A 15,182-nucleotide genomic window follows, 5' to 3' on the forward strand; every position below is an offset into this window, starting at 1 on the left:
CAATGTTTCCAACAACAACATACAGGCCTTAGCTTAAGCAAACTTTTGGGCCGGTAAGACTTCAAGTTCTAGCATTCATTTGTTCAAAGATCAGTGACTAGCTTTCTCAAACCAATGCAACAAGATAAACAAGATCTATCTGTCAACATAATAATAACTTTTGACAGTCGTATGACATCCAAGTGACTAGTAATGAACCCCAAGAAAAAACACCCTAAATTTTTTTTTTTTTATTAAACAAAATAAGTATAATTATTCCCTTCTGTACTCATCTATTATACATTTGTAAATTGTCACCAAACATTATTTTGTAATCATTTACAGTGATCATTTTGCAAAAGAACTACATCTATGTTCATGCTATTTGAGTACAGGGTATTTTCATCTAGTACTATGCCTTGTTTTCTAATTAGAATTACATGAATCATAAAAATTGATAGCTTGTACGCTTGAATGTAAAAATAAACAAGAGGTATTTGTAATAATACTTTATTGTATATAAAAATTGTACAAGTGATTAATGTTACAATGAGGACCTCCATATATATCTAAGCAGTGACACAGGGTTCGTCGAACCTAAACATTGAGGTCCGAAATTCGGCGAATTTCAAAAAAAAAAAATTAAAGTTCGTTTAGGTTCGAGAAGGTTCGACTTTATATTAGTTCCTGTTGCGTTGAGGTTACGGATAGTGTTCCCGTGGCTCCACAATTTCTAAGCAAAAATTTAATAGATAGCAGACGTGAAGGAGCAGGGAGATTGCTTCTTGAAGTATGGAGGAGACTCAGAATTTTTTGGTGAAGATCGAAGAGGGAAAGAAAGCGCAGATCGGCGAGCCTTCGAAGGATGGCTTCGCACCTCTGCCGCAAGGGATCGAGTCCTGCTGGGATATTTCTCACCTGACATTTTTTTTAGAAGTTAAATTCTAGGCGTTTAAGTCCGTCATCGCCTTGATATGCCGATTCTTTATTTAGTTGATTCAGTTCTTGAGAGAAATTATAACAAAATGTATGTGTCCATGGAAGCTTTCCTTTCAAGAAAAAGAAAGAACGTAAACCAATTCTTCGCTGTATGAATCTTAAGCGCGATAAGATAAAACGGCTGAACCAAAATTTGTAGTAGAATTTAGCATTAATTAGACCATACGTTATTCCACAATGCGTGCTTTTCCGAATCAGTTTTGTTAGTTATGATTTTAAGCCTACTTATAGGTTTAATGACGCAGCGCGTTGGAATTTGAAAATTATAAATTTATTGATATAGTATATGATTAAAATTATAAATATATATTAATTATAAATGAATATAAAAGATTTATGTAATTTTAATTATATATATATATATATGAATGAACCTAATGGCGAACCTAATCTAAAAATTCAAACTCGAATCGAACTTAATTGTAATCGAATTCGAATTCGAACCCGAACCATGTGACATTGTATCTAAGAAGGTGTCTTCTCGTGACTGGGCATGTCTTTTAGACATGCCTTTTCACTTAATCACTATTTAACATAATCAATATTTGATTATTAAATATTTACATTTATTTTATTTATTTACTTGTTATGAAATATATTCATAACATAGCCCCTTCCTTCAGAAGCTATGTCCTCAAAGCTTATTGTCAGCAGTTTCTTTCAATTTGCATTTGTCATCTCGACATATGTAACTCGACAAGAATAACACTAACCTATGATGACTTCCATCTCGCCTTTGTCTCAAATTTCTACCACAGAATTTGTTTCCTTGAGATAGATGTTTTCCCTATTTTGCCAGAACATAATAAAGAAGATAAAATAAATTTACTAACTAGGGTGGAATCTTTCACCACCGAAATTAGTAGAAAAGAAGGGGTCTTAAAACCCTCAAAGCTACAGCTCAAGAAAACAGATGTTTTGATCCACAATTGATGATGATTCATTTGATCTCAACTCTCCTCTATTTATAGATTTCTCCATGGGCTCCAAAATGTGAGGGGTTGTGGGTGCAACCCCCAATTTTGGGTTTTTTCCCTAGTTGACCCAACTTCTGCACAATGTTGCCCCAACTTTTGCACAATGTTGCCCCAACATTGGAAAAATTGGGTTTTTACCCCTTTATCAAGACTATAGCCTACGGGATTGGATAGGGTATTTTGTCCCCTATTAACCCATCAATTCGGAGAGGACATTACAACTCCATCTAACAAGTCCTCAAATCTAAGACTAGTTGTTGTCAATTGTGATCTAATGATTAGCCTTGTGTTTAATCCTTTAAGCACTAACAAGAATATTATTGGTTTACAAATTTGCAAAAATATTCCTTATGGATCTGTCTTAGTCCTTGGAGACACCCACTAAAAATAATTTGTTGCACTCTCCCAATTGGTATGGTCTCCCTCTTACCCTCTAAGGGCTGACCTCCGCTAAACATGTTGGAAAATCTAGCCTTCTATGACTTGTCATACGTGTTGATATTTGTAGCTTGGGAGGTACTCCAAACCCTAGGTTGGAGGGTTGTGGAGGAATTGGCTTCATAAGGTCTCTTGTGGGCTAAGAACCCAAGCTTGGGGTTTTGTACCCAAAGAAGTTGGGCCAAAACCATGATGAGATTTCATGATATGTCACTCGGAGATGATAGTACACCCTTAAAGGAACAAGGGGCAATTTCAAGCACCAAGAAAGCCCATGTAGTTTGAGAGAAAATAATTTTTGAATAATTGTGTGAGTGAATTTGTCTCAAGTTCAAGTCGACCTTAATATAAGGTGCCCCTCTTGATGGGCTAGACATCACCCTAAAAGAAGGTATAAATAGAAGAGTCGTTCAGGTCATTTTAGACACATCCAAGGGCAAAACAAATCAAGGATTGGAAGGCCAAGTTCCCTAGGCAGGAGGTCAAGGTTGTAGGTGAAGCTTTGGGCAGTGCTTGTGCATACACAAGGTGAGTTCTTCCTCTGTTTTGTAGCCGTAGATGTTTGTGTAATTGCAAGAGTTTAGGTGTATCTTGGAGAGGGCCGAGAAGCCTAGAAGGCATCTCTTTCTACGCCGAATACACAAGAGTCTAAGCGCAAGTGATTGGAGGAGCACGAAGGGTTGGTTTCTCTTGGTAACAGGGTTGAAACCCTTGTTGTACCTTGGCTACAGAACCGCAGACTTGTAGGTGTCTTTTGGAAGGTTCATGAGGCTAAACAAGAATGTTAGAAGTGCTAGAAGGGGCAGCAAGTTAGGGAGGATAGTTGAGAAAGAGAGTTGCAGTAATTTGGAGCAGATTTAGGGTTTTTGTGGCGCCCTAACCAAAGCCCAGAAGTTGCACAAGTTACTAGGACGAGAAGAGTAGAAATCAAAGTAAGGTTGTCTCTTCTTGTTGATGTTGTTTTGCTAGAGGATAGAGTCCAATATGGATAGAATTGGAAGGTCATCCTAAGGTTGTAAGGAGGCAACAAGTGGATGACCTTGGTAGCCCTAGATCAGTTGGCAAGAAGGACTTTGGCAGCTATAAGAAGGGTGAAGATTTGTGAGGATCAAACTGATCTTTGAAGGATGAAAGGAGGTCAAAGGGAGTTCTTTAACTAGCCCAAGTTCATTGTTGGAGAATGAATTTTGACAGTGATAGGTGGCAGCACTCCATGCCCTAAGTGTGTCTGCATCGGGCAGCGCAAGAAGGCACTAAAGGGAAGAAAGTCCCTAAGAGTTGTGTCCTTAAAGGACTAAGTAGTAGCCAGTGGGCAAGAAGTCCCAAAGGAGCTGAAAAGCAACAGTGGGAAATTGAGAGTTGTGAACAACTCGCAACAAGACCCTGTGTGTTGATGCATTGATGGACAAATGTGAACAACTCGCAAGAAGACCCTATTTGTTGATGCATTGATGGATGAATGATCAGATAAAGGGCATATTGGAGTCATGTTCAGTGACCTAAAGGAGTTGGTCCATTGATAGAGGTAGGTTGGTGTTGTTGCAGATTGGAGCCAAAGGACCGAGCAGATGTGTTCAGGGTACAACCAAGGCAGCGATGAGGTGCTCTACATTAGCTAGACAGTCAATATATCTTGTTCGGGCAGTTTGGTTGTCATAGTTGTTAACACCAAGTCCCAGTTGTATTCTTGTATCAGTGGAATCTGGATGTATGAGGACCATTATTCCTGGTACATGAGCCCTAGACAGTTGTATTACAATTTGTTAAAATAATGAAGTTGGGTTATTGAAAATTATAAAAACTATAAAAAGTTGTCTATATTTGTGCATGTGTTTATTTACTGTTGTTTATATTTCATTGTGCAAAGTAGTTCATTGTGGTATTTTCACTGGTATTATCAGTGATTCTAAGACCCTAACCTAGATTCCAATACCATGGGAAAACAACAATATGTGTTGTACAACACCTTAGTCACTGCCAAACTTTGTTGGCTACTAACCCAGGCTGATGCGACTCCACTTGCGACTTGTCTTTTCTTCAACAACTAATACTTTTGCAACTTTCTCATTTGCCAATTGTGCTGCAACAAGTTAATGCACAACTTGAGGTATTTTTCCTTTGCCCGTGGCTCTAGCGGCCACAACCACTAATTTGGGCAGTTGTCCAAGATCCCTCGTGACTATTGCCTTAGCAGTTGAGGCCCTACCTCAACCTCAAAGGTTGGACCCTGTCCTATCCACAGTTTGCAGCGTTGTCAATTTCTTGCCTTTGCTACCCCTATCTCCTTCGCACTACAAACTTCCCAACGGTCTATCAACTAGCTTAACATCCTATGCCCCTATATCCAACTCCCCTATTGCATACTCGACCTACACATGACTCAGCCTTCTACAGTCTAGCTAACTTTCGCAGCTAGTTGTGCCTCAATCCCTGCTACATTGTTTCCTAACTCATCCTCATGCAACCTAGAACCTTTGGTTGAGTCCCACGACACCCTATGTTGGGTGTGGAGCATGATTATCATCCTAATTTAGAGGTATTTGTTTCAGCCGGGTGTATACCCCAGGAAGATTGTACACCCCTCAACGCGGCGGAGCGCGGGGGGGACCCCCCCAACTGGGGGGTCCGGGGGCCAGCGGTCCCCCGGCGGGGGTTTCGAGAGCAGCGCCTCCGAAGCTAAAAACAAATGTAAAATTGCCTTGTAAAAGTATAGTAATTTCTAGTCAATCTAGGTTGTTCATTAGGCGAATGATCTAACAATAGAATTTATGTTTAGTTTAGGGATTTTTGCCCTAGAAGGCAACCCCTCTCTTTGTATGAGGGTATTTTATTGAGGCTGTGATATAGATGTGTATTCTCAGAGCGAGAAACAGATAGGTGAGACTGTGAGAGAAAACAGAGGATATTATAGCGGATCTGTTGTAGGTTGTGTCTTTTCATTTTGCTGGATAATAAAAAGGAAGGATTGACTATTCGGGGTGGACGTAGCCCAAAGTGGGTGAACCACATATATCTATGTCTCTCTTGTTTTATGCATTTCCTGCGTTTATATTTCTGCAATATTTTATGAGTTCCATTGCTCTGTAATATATAATTTTCCAACACCCTGCACTCACATCTATAGTTATTGTCGCTTAGGTTACATGTGCATTAGGCGACTTCTACATGCATACACACTTAGGCTTATGCAAAAGTACTTGCTCGACCTACAAATATCAACAACAAAAATGGACATTATGCATCTTACAGGCCAGAGAAAACGAAGGGTAAGGGGAAATCGTAGCTGGTAGTAGCATCAGCAAAGACTCAGTTGGACGAGTTTGCTATGAAGTTTAAAAAGGACTTCTCACTAGTTTCCTACCTTTCTACTAGCATAATAACCAGGAGTGTGTGGTACTTGGACAATGGTGCATCTCGTCACATAATGGAAGCACAGGAGCTATTTAATAGTTGAATGGAGAACTTAGGCATTCATGTGGAGCTCAGTGATGATGCTAAGTATGCAGTGAAGGGTGAGGGAACAATTGTGTTCCAACATGAGACAACCCAAGATGTGATATGCACCAGGAGTCCAGGACTAAGGAAGAATTTGAACTCAGTCTCAGCCATGGAGGACAAGGGTTTGGTTATCATGTTTCAAAAAAGACAAGTACTTATTCATCCTGTTGACCACACTTTGTCAACAGTCCAAGGAAGCAGAATGAAAATACATAACATTTTTTCAAAGTTCAAAGTCATCAGCCAACACAGTTTTATCATTGTAAACCGAGTTTCTACAAGTTATATTGTAAATGATGCTAGTATGACCATTTAATTATGTTACAACACTTAGGGAAGCCTTTGATTTTGGCAAAGGATTTCATCCTAGGAAGTTTTTTAACCTCACTAAATTATTTGTGTTTCTAAACACGGATAATCAGAAGAATTTTTCTTCCAACTTAAACCTCAAAGCTAAGGTGTAATTCCTTGACAAGGTCTTAGGTTATATCAAGTCTTTGTAAAAGTGTGTTTGGGAATAATTTAAGCACATTTGGCTAAATTATTTTATTACAAACCACTTGGTCTATACTAAATCATATTGTGTCACATAATTGGGAAATTATGGAGGGTATGAATCTAAATGTGTTTTCCCCTTTCAAGGGTTGATATTGTAATTATTTGATGTAAAAAAAAATTGTGCATGGTCCCTCATATTGAGACACCGTGGCTAAAATATTTGAGGGTGGAAAAATTATTAATCCCCTATAGTGTCAATTAATTATTTTTTCTCGCTAAAACAAATAAAAATTCTAAGCTAGAAAATTAATTAATTTTCAATCAAAAACTATTATAGAGAAATGAATTTCTCTCCAAATGGAAAATAATCAAAAATTCGTGGGTCAAATGAAAGTCAATTTTTGGAGATCCCCCGCCAAGGGAAAAATGGATATTTAAAAAAAAATTGAGCCCTTGGACCTTGGTGGTTAAGTCAAAGTCAAATTTTTGAGGAAATTAATCCAAAATATTAATTTTTGGATTAATTAAAAGTGGGTTTTAAGAAAAATATGAATTTTTCCTCAAAATTAAAAATTCGAAGGTGAAGATTAAAAGATGATCAAGCTATATTCAACGATCGAGACTATTTTGACAAGCATCAAGCCAACTAGCCATTATTTTCCACTTGGAGGGGTTTCTCTATATAAAGAAGTCATTTTGCTTCTATTGAATATCTTTGGATGATGTAAATATTGAATGTTGGCATTGAGTTGTTTCTCTACTGGAAACATTTTGTATCATAATAGAAAGACTTTGAGGTTCAATTCATGGTGTTTTTCTTCCATTGATTTGTGGTATGTGTTAGCTATGTGTGATCCTATATTGTGCTAAACATTGCTAATAATTGTTATTTCATTTGTCGATGATAAGAACATTCTATTGGTACATGTTATCTTAGGTGATCTGATTCACCATATGATCTAACAATTTCTTGAGAATATTATAGAGATTTATAGGTGCTTGAGAATATTATAGAGATTTACAGGTACGCTAGCCCTTGGGCTCCAAGTTCACAGACTATGGGGAAGAGCTGACTATGTTTGGGCTTTGAGATTTCTTTATGATATTTGATTTTGCAGGAGGGTTTTAGCCAATATTTATTTTTTCGAAATATACTCATCCATTGTTATTTATCCAAAATTATTTTCTCCAAAAAAAGAATGTAAATATTGTATATTTGTAAATTATTTCTAACCCATTTGTTTTGCAGCACTTGGGGTTTTTATTATTTTTTGGGGTTTTACACTTTGTATATATATTCAAGACTTTGGCATTCTTTGATTCATTTGTGCAGGTGAACTTCAAGTTGATCAAGAGAATTTTGTTGGGGTTTTGAGGTAGATCTAGGCTTATAAAGGCAAGATCTAGCCTCCAAGCTCAACGTCCAACCTGAAGAAGAAATTGTCCAACATTTTTTACAATGATTTGTGGTGAATTTTGGCATTTGCAGGGTTTGGAAATTTTTTTTAGTCACCAAGGCCTATCCGCCCTCCATTTTTGGCCTATTCGTGAGGCCTAGTGGCCTCCTAGGGCCCTTGGCCCCCCTCTAGAGGAGTTATCTAGCCTCCAAAGGGCCTTGACCCTCCTCCTTGCCCCTTGTTGTGGCCTCCAAAAAGCTCTCCTCCCTCTCGGCCTCCCTTTCTCACCTAACTGCAACCCTTCAAGGGCTGTTCCCTTGGCCACTAGGCGTTCTAGTGCTCTTTCACGCCCAACGTCAACCTTTCTAGGCTTGAAGTCAGCCCTTGTGGGCTTATCTCCCCTAGTCGTGACCCTTTCTAAGCGTTCCTTGCCCTTGTTTGCCCTTCTAGCCCCTCATTTGTCATTTCTAGCCCTAGTCTTGGGGTTTTCTAGCCTTATAACCCTTGCCCTAGCCTTGTATTCAGTCATCTATGATTTTGATATTATTTGAGTGGGCTAACATTGTGGTTTTGCAGCAATATTAGAGCTAATTTGGTGGTTGCAGGTACCCAAGCTCATTGGAGGTCAAACTAGCCCTCAACTAGGCCTCTAGGCCTCTTGGTTTGCCTCTTTTCCCCTCCTCATTTTCTCTGTTTTGTTACAGCCATTTTATGCAGTCATATAACTTTAATAAATTCATTAAAATTGACTAAAAATTATCTACTAATCACTCAACTTGATTAGCTAATCATTGGAGCCTCTTGGGCATTGATAATTTGGCACCTTGTTGGACTGAATCACTAATTTTCTGAGTTGTTTCAAGTCTGATATATGTTTTTCTGAGGTCTGATCTGAACATTAAAAATCTGATCTATAGTATCTAAGTAGTCTTATAATCAAGTGAATATCATTGGAAATTGAATGCATTGATTTTCTAGCTTATCTTTGGCATCTTGCATCATTTTTTTACTGCTGTTATGAGATTGCAGACCTCTAAAAACGAAGTTGCACAGTAATAAATCACATATAAATCTCTAAAATTGGCTAAGGAATTTTTACAATTCACAATCATTCATGGTTGAAGTGATTTGGGCTTAATTTCGGTCATTGGCATATAGTTTCACTCTTGCATTCACACACATAAATGCGCTAATTGGAATGGTAATTGTTGATGAGATTTGCTCTCAGTAACATTGTGAATTGATGCTCTTAATTTCTCATTGTCATTATTGTCAATGGATAAGTGGATCATTGCTCATTGTTGAATTGGATATCTCTTTTGGATAGATCTAATTTTCTCTACTGTATATCTAAATTGGCATATTGGCGATTGCAATCTTGAAAATTACTAATTGTCTTAAGTAGCATTGATCTTGTCTTGTTTATCACACCCACCTTCATCTAATAAGTAGGCTAGATGTCAAAAAGCATTGACTAGAGCATAGATGGAGTTCCTCTGAGGCAAGCTATCTATAGATCACATAGGGCTTCCAGCTGGCAAGCTTAACAGAATGGGAGAAAAAAATTCTCCTAGAGGTCACCCACTTGAGTGGGTAACAATACCCCACCTATTTTAGCTTAAGAATAAGACAGGGATATCAAGCTTGGCAATACTTTGCGAGCTTTAATACAGATGAGCCATTTATGGGTCAACAGAATCCAAAATCATTATCCTAGAAATACTAATTCAAAAGTAATTCTTGTTTGGGAACCCGTGGGAGATTTGGGATATGGATTACAGGGAAATTTTGGAAATGCATCAAGTCTTGCTCATCTGCATGAGAATTTCATCAACAATAACAAGACGTCCATATTCTCATCGACAACTAAGGTACATGAGAATGAAGATTAATGCATTTCACAAAATGCAATAATCAACACCTTTATGCAGAAAAGGTAAATCCAAGTTCTGGAAGCTAAAAGTTCAATGTTAGGGAATATGGTCTATAACCTCAAAAAGGGTTCCCACTCAGCCGCCTCAAACTACATAATGTCAATGAATCCTGCCCCTGATGACCCCAAGGAAAAGAAAACAGTCCACCAAATGATTGAAAACATGGACTTGGGCAACTAGAAATCACATCCCACAAATATCGGTCCAGACTCCAGATGCAGCACTCAACAAGCATTTTAAATTAGTATTTCATATGTTATGCAGAAAAGTATTAATATTAGATGTCTTTTTTAGAATCTATACCAGCAGAAACTTTTTGAAATCCTCCACAAGGATGATTTGAACTTTTCTGCATCTGACACATACTGCTTGATAGTTATGCTGGTTTTTGTTAAGAGACACTGTCCAGCTCAGCAGCAGCCTATTTCTAATACAAATATTACCAGTTTCTGTGGGTTAAAAAAAAAATAATCCAATGGAAAAAGCTAAAATAACAGCAACATATTTATTCTATATTTAAATTGGAGACATTTTACTAAGTCCTTCTTGACACAAGAGTTGGATAGTTGTCATGTTCAAACTTGTTATAAAAAAATCGAAAACTCATTGACCTTTCTAAGTTGTTTTAACTCGTATATTAGTTTAAGAAGCCTTGCATGAGAAATTATACCCTCCCACTCTTTCCCCACCTCCCCAATGCATTTTGCTGTATCAATTTGTCAAAGACTCCTAGAAAAATGTTGAAGGCATTAGATCTTGATTTAAGACTTTGAAGACCATCTAGAATTTTCTTAATGAAGAACATGGCCGAAGATTCCACCTTTGAGTATTTTTTTGGATGATGATTTTCGTGAAGATGATGAACATTGAAAAATAACATACTAAAATGACACAGATAATGAGTTGAAGAAATAACAAGGGATTAATGTTTAAAGCACATGTAACATTCAAAGTGGTTGGTTCTGCTGCCAATTGATCCCTTGTTAGATTTCAGCATTTACGTAGTATCCTGTTCATGACCTTTCCTGCTTATTACTCTACTATGAGAATGCTGCAATATTGTGTTCAGATGGAGTCTGCAAGCATCTGCTATGGAGTATGTAGCATTGTGCTGCATCGTAAGTGCCAAGTAACCTGGACCTGTGAAAGCCTAGTTCATATCAAATAAATGTTTCCAACAACAACATATGTTGAAATATTAGTTCTATAAGTTTGGTTCGAAGGATTGCAATGATTTAGCAATCATATGATGCCAACCAACAATCTGCGTGTTAAGATCTTAATATCGTAATAAAACTTGAGAAGTACATAGAACTACCGGCTAAACATATCAGAAAGTAAGACATACTAAACTTGAATCAGTAGATGATCAAGTTTATAAGGTTTGAAGTAATGAAGTGTCTAATTATGTGCAAAAATATAAGTTGCCAAGCATGTTGGAAAATTGTTGATGTAAGGGAAAAAACAGCTAAAAACACAAACTACAAATATGCCCAAAGGCATTTCTTAAGGACGATAATATAAATTAACTCTATAAATTTGTGTCTAAACTCTATACCAAGACACTCGATAACCCTGATTTTCCCATGTTTACATATATAGGGTATTTACCATTTGGCATATCAATGAGTCAGCCGGTCTTAGATGTTCTGACTTTATGAAGTAAATTTATTGATATGTAATATTGTTGCAACTATTTTTCCATTTTCAGATAGAAGAATGCCCCTTCACTCAGACCACTCAAATGGAGATATGAAAAGTACTTTAGTGTCAGTATATCAACTCATATGATAATTACTAAAATAGACATTTATAGTTGTCAACACGAACAAATAAGAATATATTGCTCCAATAGCACCTCAAGGCTACAGTTGATCTAGCTCACTGAAGTTTGGAAAATGCTCGATAAACATGTCAAAGCTCAATTCTCAGAAGTTAAGGTCTTAAACTTGCCTTTTATAATCTCCAGATCTAAAAATTCATTGTAAAATGTATATAATTAAACATCTGATTTTGATTTAGACATCGATGTTGTCATCATGGCTAGGGTGATCCACAACAACCATTTATACTTTTTTGATCATTGTAGTTCTACTCCTGGCAATTTACTCAAAGTAGTCTTGGTGACCTTGAGCACTCTCCGAATCACTGCGCCGCGGTGAAAGGGGTGAATGGTAAAAGCTCATTATTTTGCCTATGCATGTTATAAAGAAAATTCAAGCCCTGCACATACAGGAGTCTACTCATATGGCATGACCTGTAAAGAATGTCTATTCAGTTTGTGTACAAAATTTGTGCGGATGTGCATGTGCATCTGTGTGTCCATCTATTTAGATGGTTTTATCATCTTTTTAGTACAGGGCTACTCAGTTTTCTTCGAAAAGCAGCCACGATAATATTTTTTGGACTCTAATTGTCTAACAAATCTCACTCTGCCAAGTTTGTTTAAAGGCTAAGAATGTGGCACATAACTGCAATATCATAATTCAGTGGTTGAAGGTTTCGGTCAAAGGAAACCTTGTACTACTCGATTTTGAGGAACCTCGTTATGATTTGTTTATGGAGAAGTGATGTCAAGTAAGGACCTAGAATGATTTTTTTAAGAGTACTTTGGAAAAGCTGACCTTTGACATAGATGGGCCTCTCCAGAGAAGAAATAGATTTATCCTTCGAAGCCATCTGAAGACGCAGAGCCTCCTTGTGAAGCAGGCTGTTATTGTGCTCTTCGAGTGCGCTCATCTGCATGTTCCGACTGCCCTCATTACCATATGGGTTCCTCCGATGCTTTCTTCCATACTCCTTACAGACAGAACAGAAAATCCGGGTAGTCCCCTCATAGACATCCACATAGGCCCACTTATAGGTATCCGCCCACTCGTCCCTCCACTTCTTGACCACTTTCTTCTTCTTACGCTGGGGCTGCTGCCCCTGTTGTTGTTGCTGCTGCTGAATCTTAGCGGCCAATTCATTGTGATCGACAAGCAATTGCTTGTGATCTTCCTGCTGCGCCGGAAGGCCCGCAGCGACAAGCGCAACAGGGGCGGCATGGGCGAACGTGGGATCATCGTCACCGGGTCCTCCCATCTCGAGATCGATTTCCTCCTCCATTTCCCTCACCACCAAGTGGTGGTGGTGGTGGTGCCTCTGCGCCTGCCGGAGCAGATTCATGTCGTCCATTGACGAATTCATATTCATATTCATCTCATCTGCAGCAATTAACAGCGTGCCCTCCTCCACCTTTAAACCAATCTACAATCCAGGAGCCCGCGGCAATCGATCCATTAACCTATTGACCAATGCTAGAGGAGCAAATCAAAAATAAATAAATCCCTCCTATGGCAATTGCCGATTTTGGTGGCGGAGAGAACGGCATCTGAACAGGAGGGAACTCTTCCTCCTCCTCATTCTCTTCCGCCTTTCCCCTTGTCTTGTAAGAACAATAGTTTACTTAATACTGGTAATCCCCATTCTCTGTCGCCATTTGCCTCCTCATTCCTCGGCCTTCCTGCCTGGCTTGTTCCTCGGCCTCCCTGTCTGGCTTGTTGCAGAGCAAATCCAAATGCAATTCAAGTTGAAATTCCACTCCTTCCCAATAAAGAGAGAAAATGTGTGTTTATGCAAGTGCTCTGCGCACGTGGGTACATACCTCCTATTTTTCTCTCATCGTTCAATTGGCACGCGGGGCATCTGCTCCTAGTGTTGGAACTGCCTTTTGCTTATTTCCTCTCTTTTTCCTGCGTTGTTTATTTTATTTTTATCTTGTTGGGAATTTAGTATTTTTAAATAAATAATGGTTCATTTGATTAGTGAAACTGTGTGCCTAAAATTCCTATCATAAGTTTATTTCAATGGTGTCTTTATTTGCGTTATTTTGTGAATGTCCATATATTTTAACTTTTTAATGTAAATTTATTTTGTAATTTTAAATTTAAATAATATTATATATTAATTTTAATATAAAATAATAATAACTATGAAATTTTACCCATGTCAAGGAACTTGTCTCTTTGGATTTAAAAATGCGGAATTTTGAGAAGAAAAGAATATTTATAATTTGAAGAAAAGAAATCTAGAATATGTTTTAGAATTTAATTTTTAAATTTATATTTTAAGTCTATACCAACAAGAAGATGTTTAGAGAAGAAAACTAAAGAATGAAGTATAAATAAAGATGAAAGAGAAGGAGGATAAAAGCCAACTAAACTAACCCTAAAAGCCTAGAACCTTTAAAAATAAACAAAATATTAAGTTTCATAAAAATTAATGATTTTAGGATTAAGAAATATAATAAAATATTGATAATATTTAATTTAAATATTATGACTAGTAAAATAAAATAGGGAAATGTTAATAAAAATAACCATAATATAGTTAACTAGGGAAATGTTAATAAAATATAACCATAATATAGTTAAATTTATAGATTAGTAAATTACTAAAATTATATCATTTTATAGAATAATAATATTAGATTAGTAAATTACTAAAATTATAAAATAGGATAATAATATGTAAATAATAGAATTTATATTAGTGAATGATATTTATGTAATATAATATGTGTTATATTAATGTAGTGAATTTAACGTATTAATATAAAGTTTTAATTATGGAAATATATTGATGATGATGATGATTAAAGTCCATTAAGAATAATGTGGTCTATCGGACTTTAAGAAAAGAGAGTCTAATTGTCATTCTTTAAAAGCTTGTTTCTATAATCAAGGAGCAGGGAAAGAAACGTTCCAAGATCGTTATAGTTGAGTTGGCTTAATAAGTCAATAAGATCGGAGGTGTCGCTCATGATAGGGAGTTGAGAGCGGATGTGGGCAAGAGTTGGGCAGTTTAAAAGGAAGTGCCTTTCATCTTCCACCTTCTTAGTATCACAAATCTGACAAATTCTATCGTCCCAAGGAGTCTTCGGAGTAGGTCATCGCCTGGTCTCACTCTGAAGCTCATGAGAGTTAGTTCTAATCCTAGCGATGTTTATTTTCTTCTTAATGCTAATTAACATAGAGAGATAATGCTAGTTATCAAGGGTAGGGTTGGTCACCTCCTTATACTACCTTAGCTTCATTTTACCCTCCAGCTCCTTAGCATCCCACATCTTGTCCTTGAAACTGGAGGTAATAGTATCTTTGATATTGTCCTTGCTTCCCATGATGATCTCCTCTTTAATCCCCCAAAGGTTGAGCCAAGATTGAGCATCGTGATGCCTCCCATGCTTGAGGCACAGGTGGGGGTTCTGAGTAAAGTTAAAAGTTATTTTTAGGAGCCGCTTGGATTCCATATTGTGAAGCTTTTTCTTATACATCAAATATCTAAACATAGTCGCACTTTCAATGGGGGACAGGCTAGCTTCGATCAAGAGGATAGGATAGGGAGTATTTCCCTTGATATTGAGGTTATAGGTTATGAATTGCTTTTGGATCATCTCAATCTTTCTCCACGACTCCCTAGAT

At 37.3% G+C, this 15,182-nt stretch overlaps 1 protein-coding gene across 2 annotated transcripts in view; it reads right to left on the bottom strand.

Annotated features, from left to right (window-relative positions):
* The window catches only part of LOC149257058 (Amino acid dehydrogenase family protein), a 312,811-nt gene extending 299,408 nt beyond the window's left edge, over nucleotides 1–13,403 (bottom strand). The window contains exon 1 of one of the 2 annotated variants that reach the window (XR_016256678.1): nucleotides 12,345–13,403. Coding sequence is in view for 1 of the 2 variants with exons in the window: in XM_089413564.1 (XP_089269690.1) it covers nucleotides 12,345–12,921 (577 nt within the window). In the remaining variant the exon portion in view is untranslated. The remainder of the gene's footprint in view (nucleotides 1–12,344) is intronic. The other variant, XM_089413564.1, reaches the window with a different exon arrangement.
* Nucleotides 13,404–15,182: the final 1,779 nt, after the last annotated feature.

Source organism: Pinus tabuliformis, chromosome 6 (genome assembly GCF_031772625.1).
Source record: "Pinus tabuliformis cultivar Carrire ecotype Pingquan chromosome 6, CPIR1, whole genome shotgun sequence".
NCBI classification, from domain to species: domain Eukaryota; kingdom Viridiplantae; phylum Streptophyta; class Pinopsida; order Pinales; family Pinaceae; genus Pinus; species Pinus tabuliformis.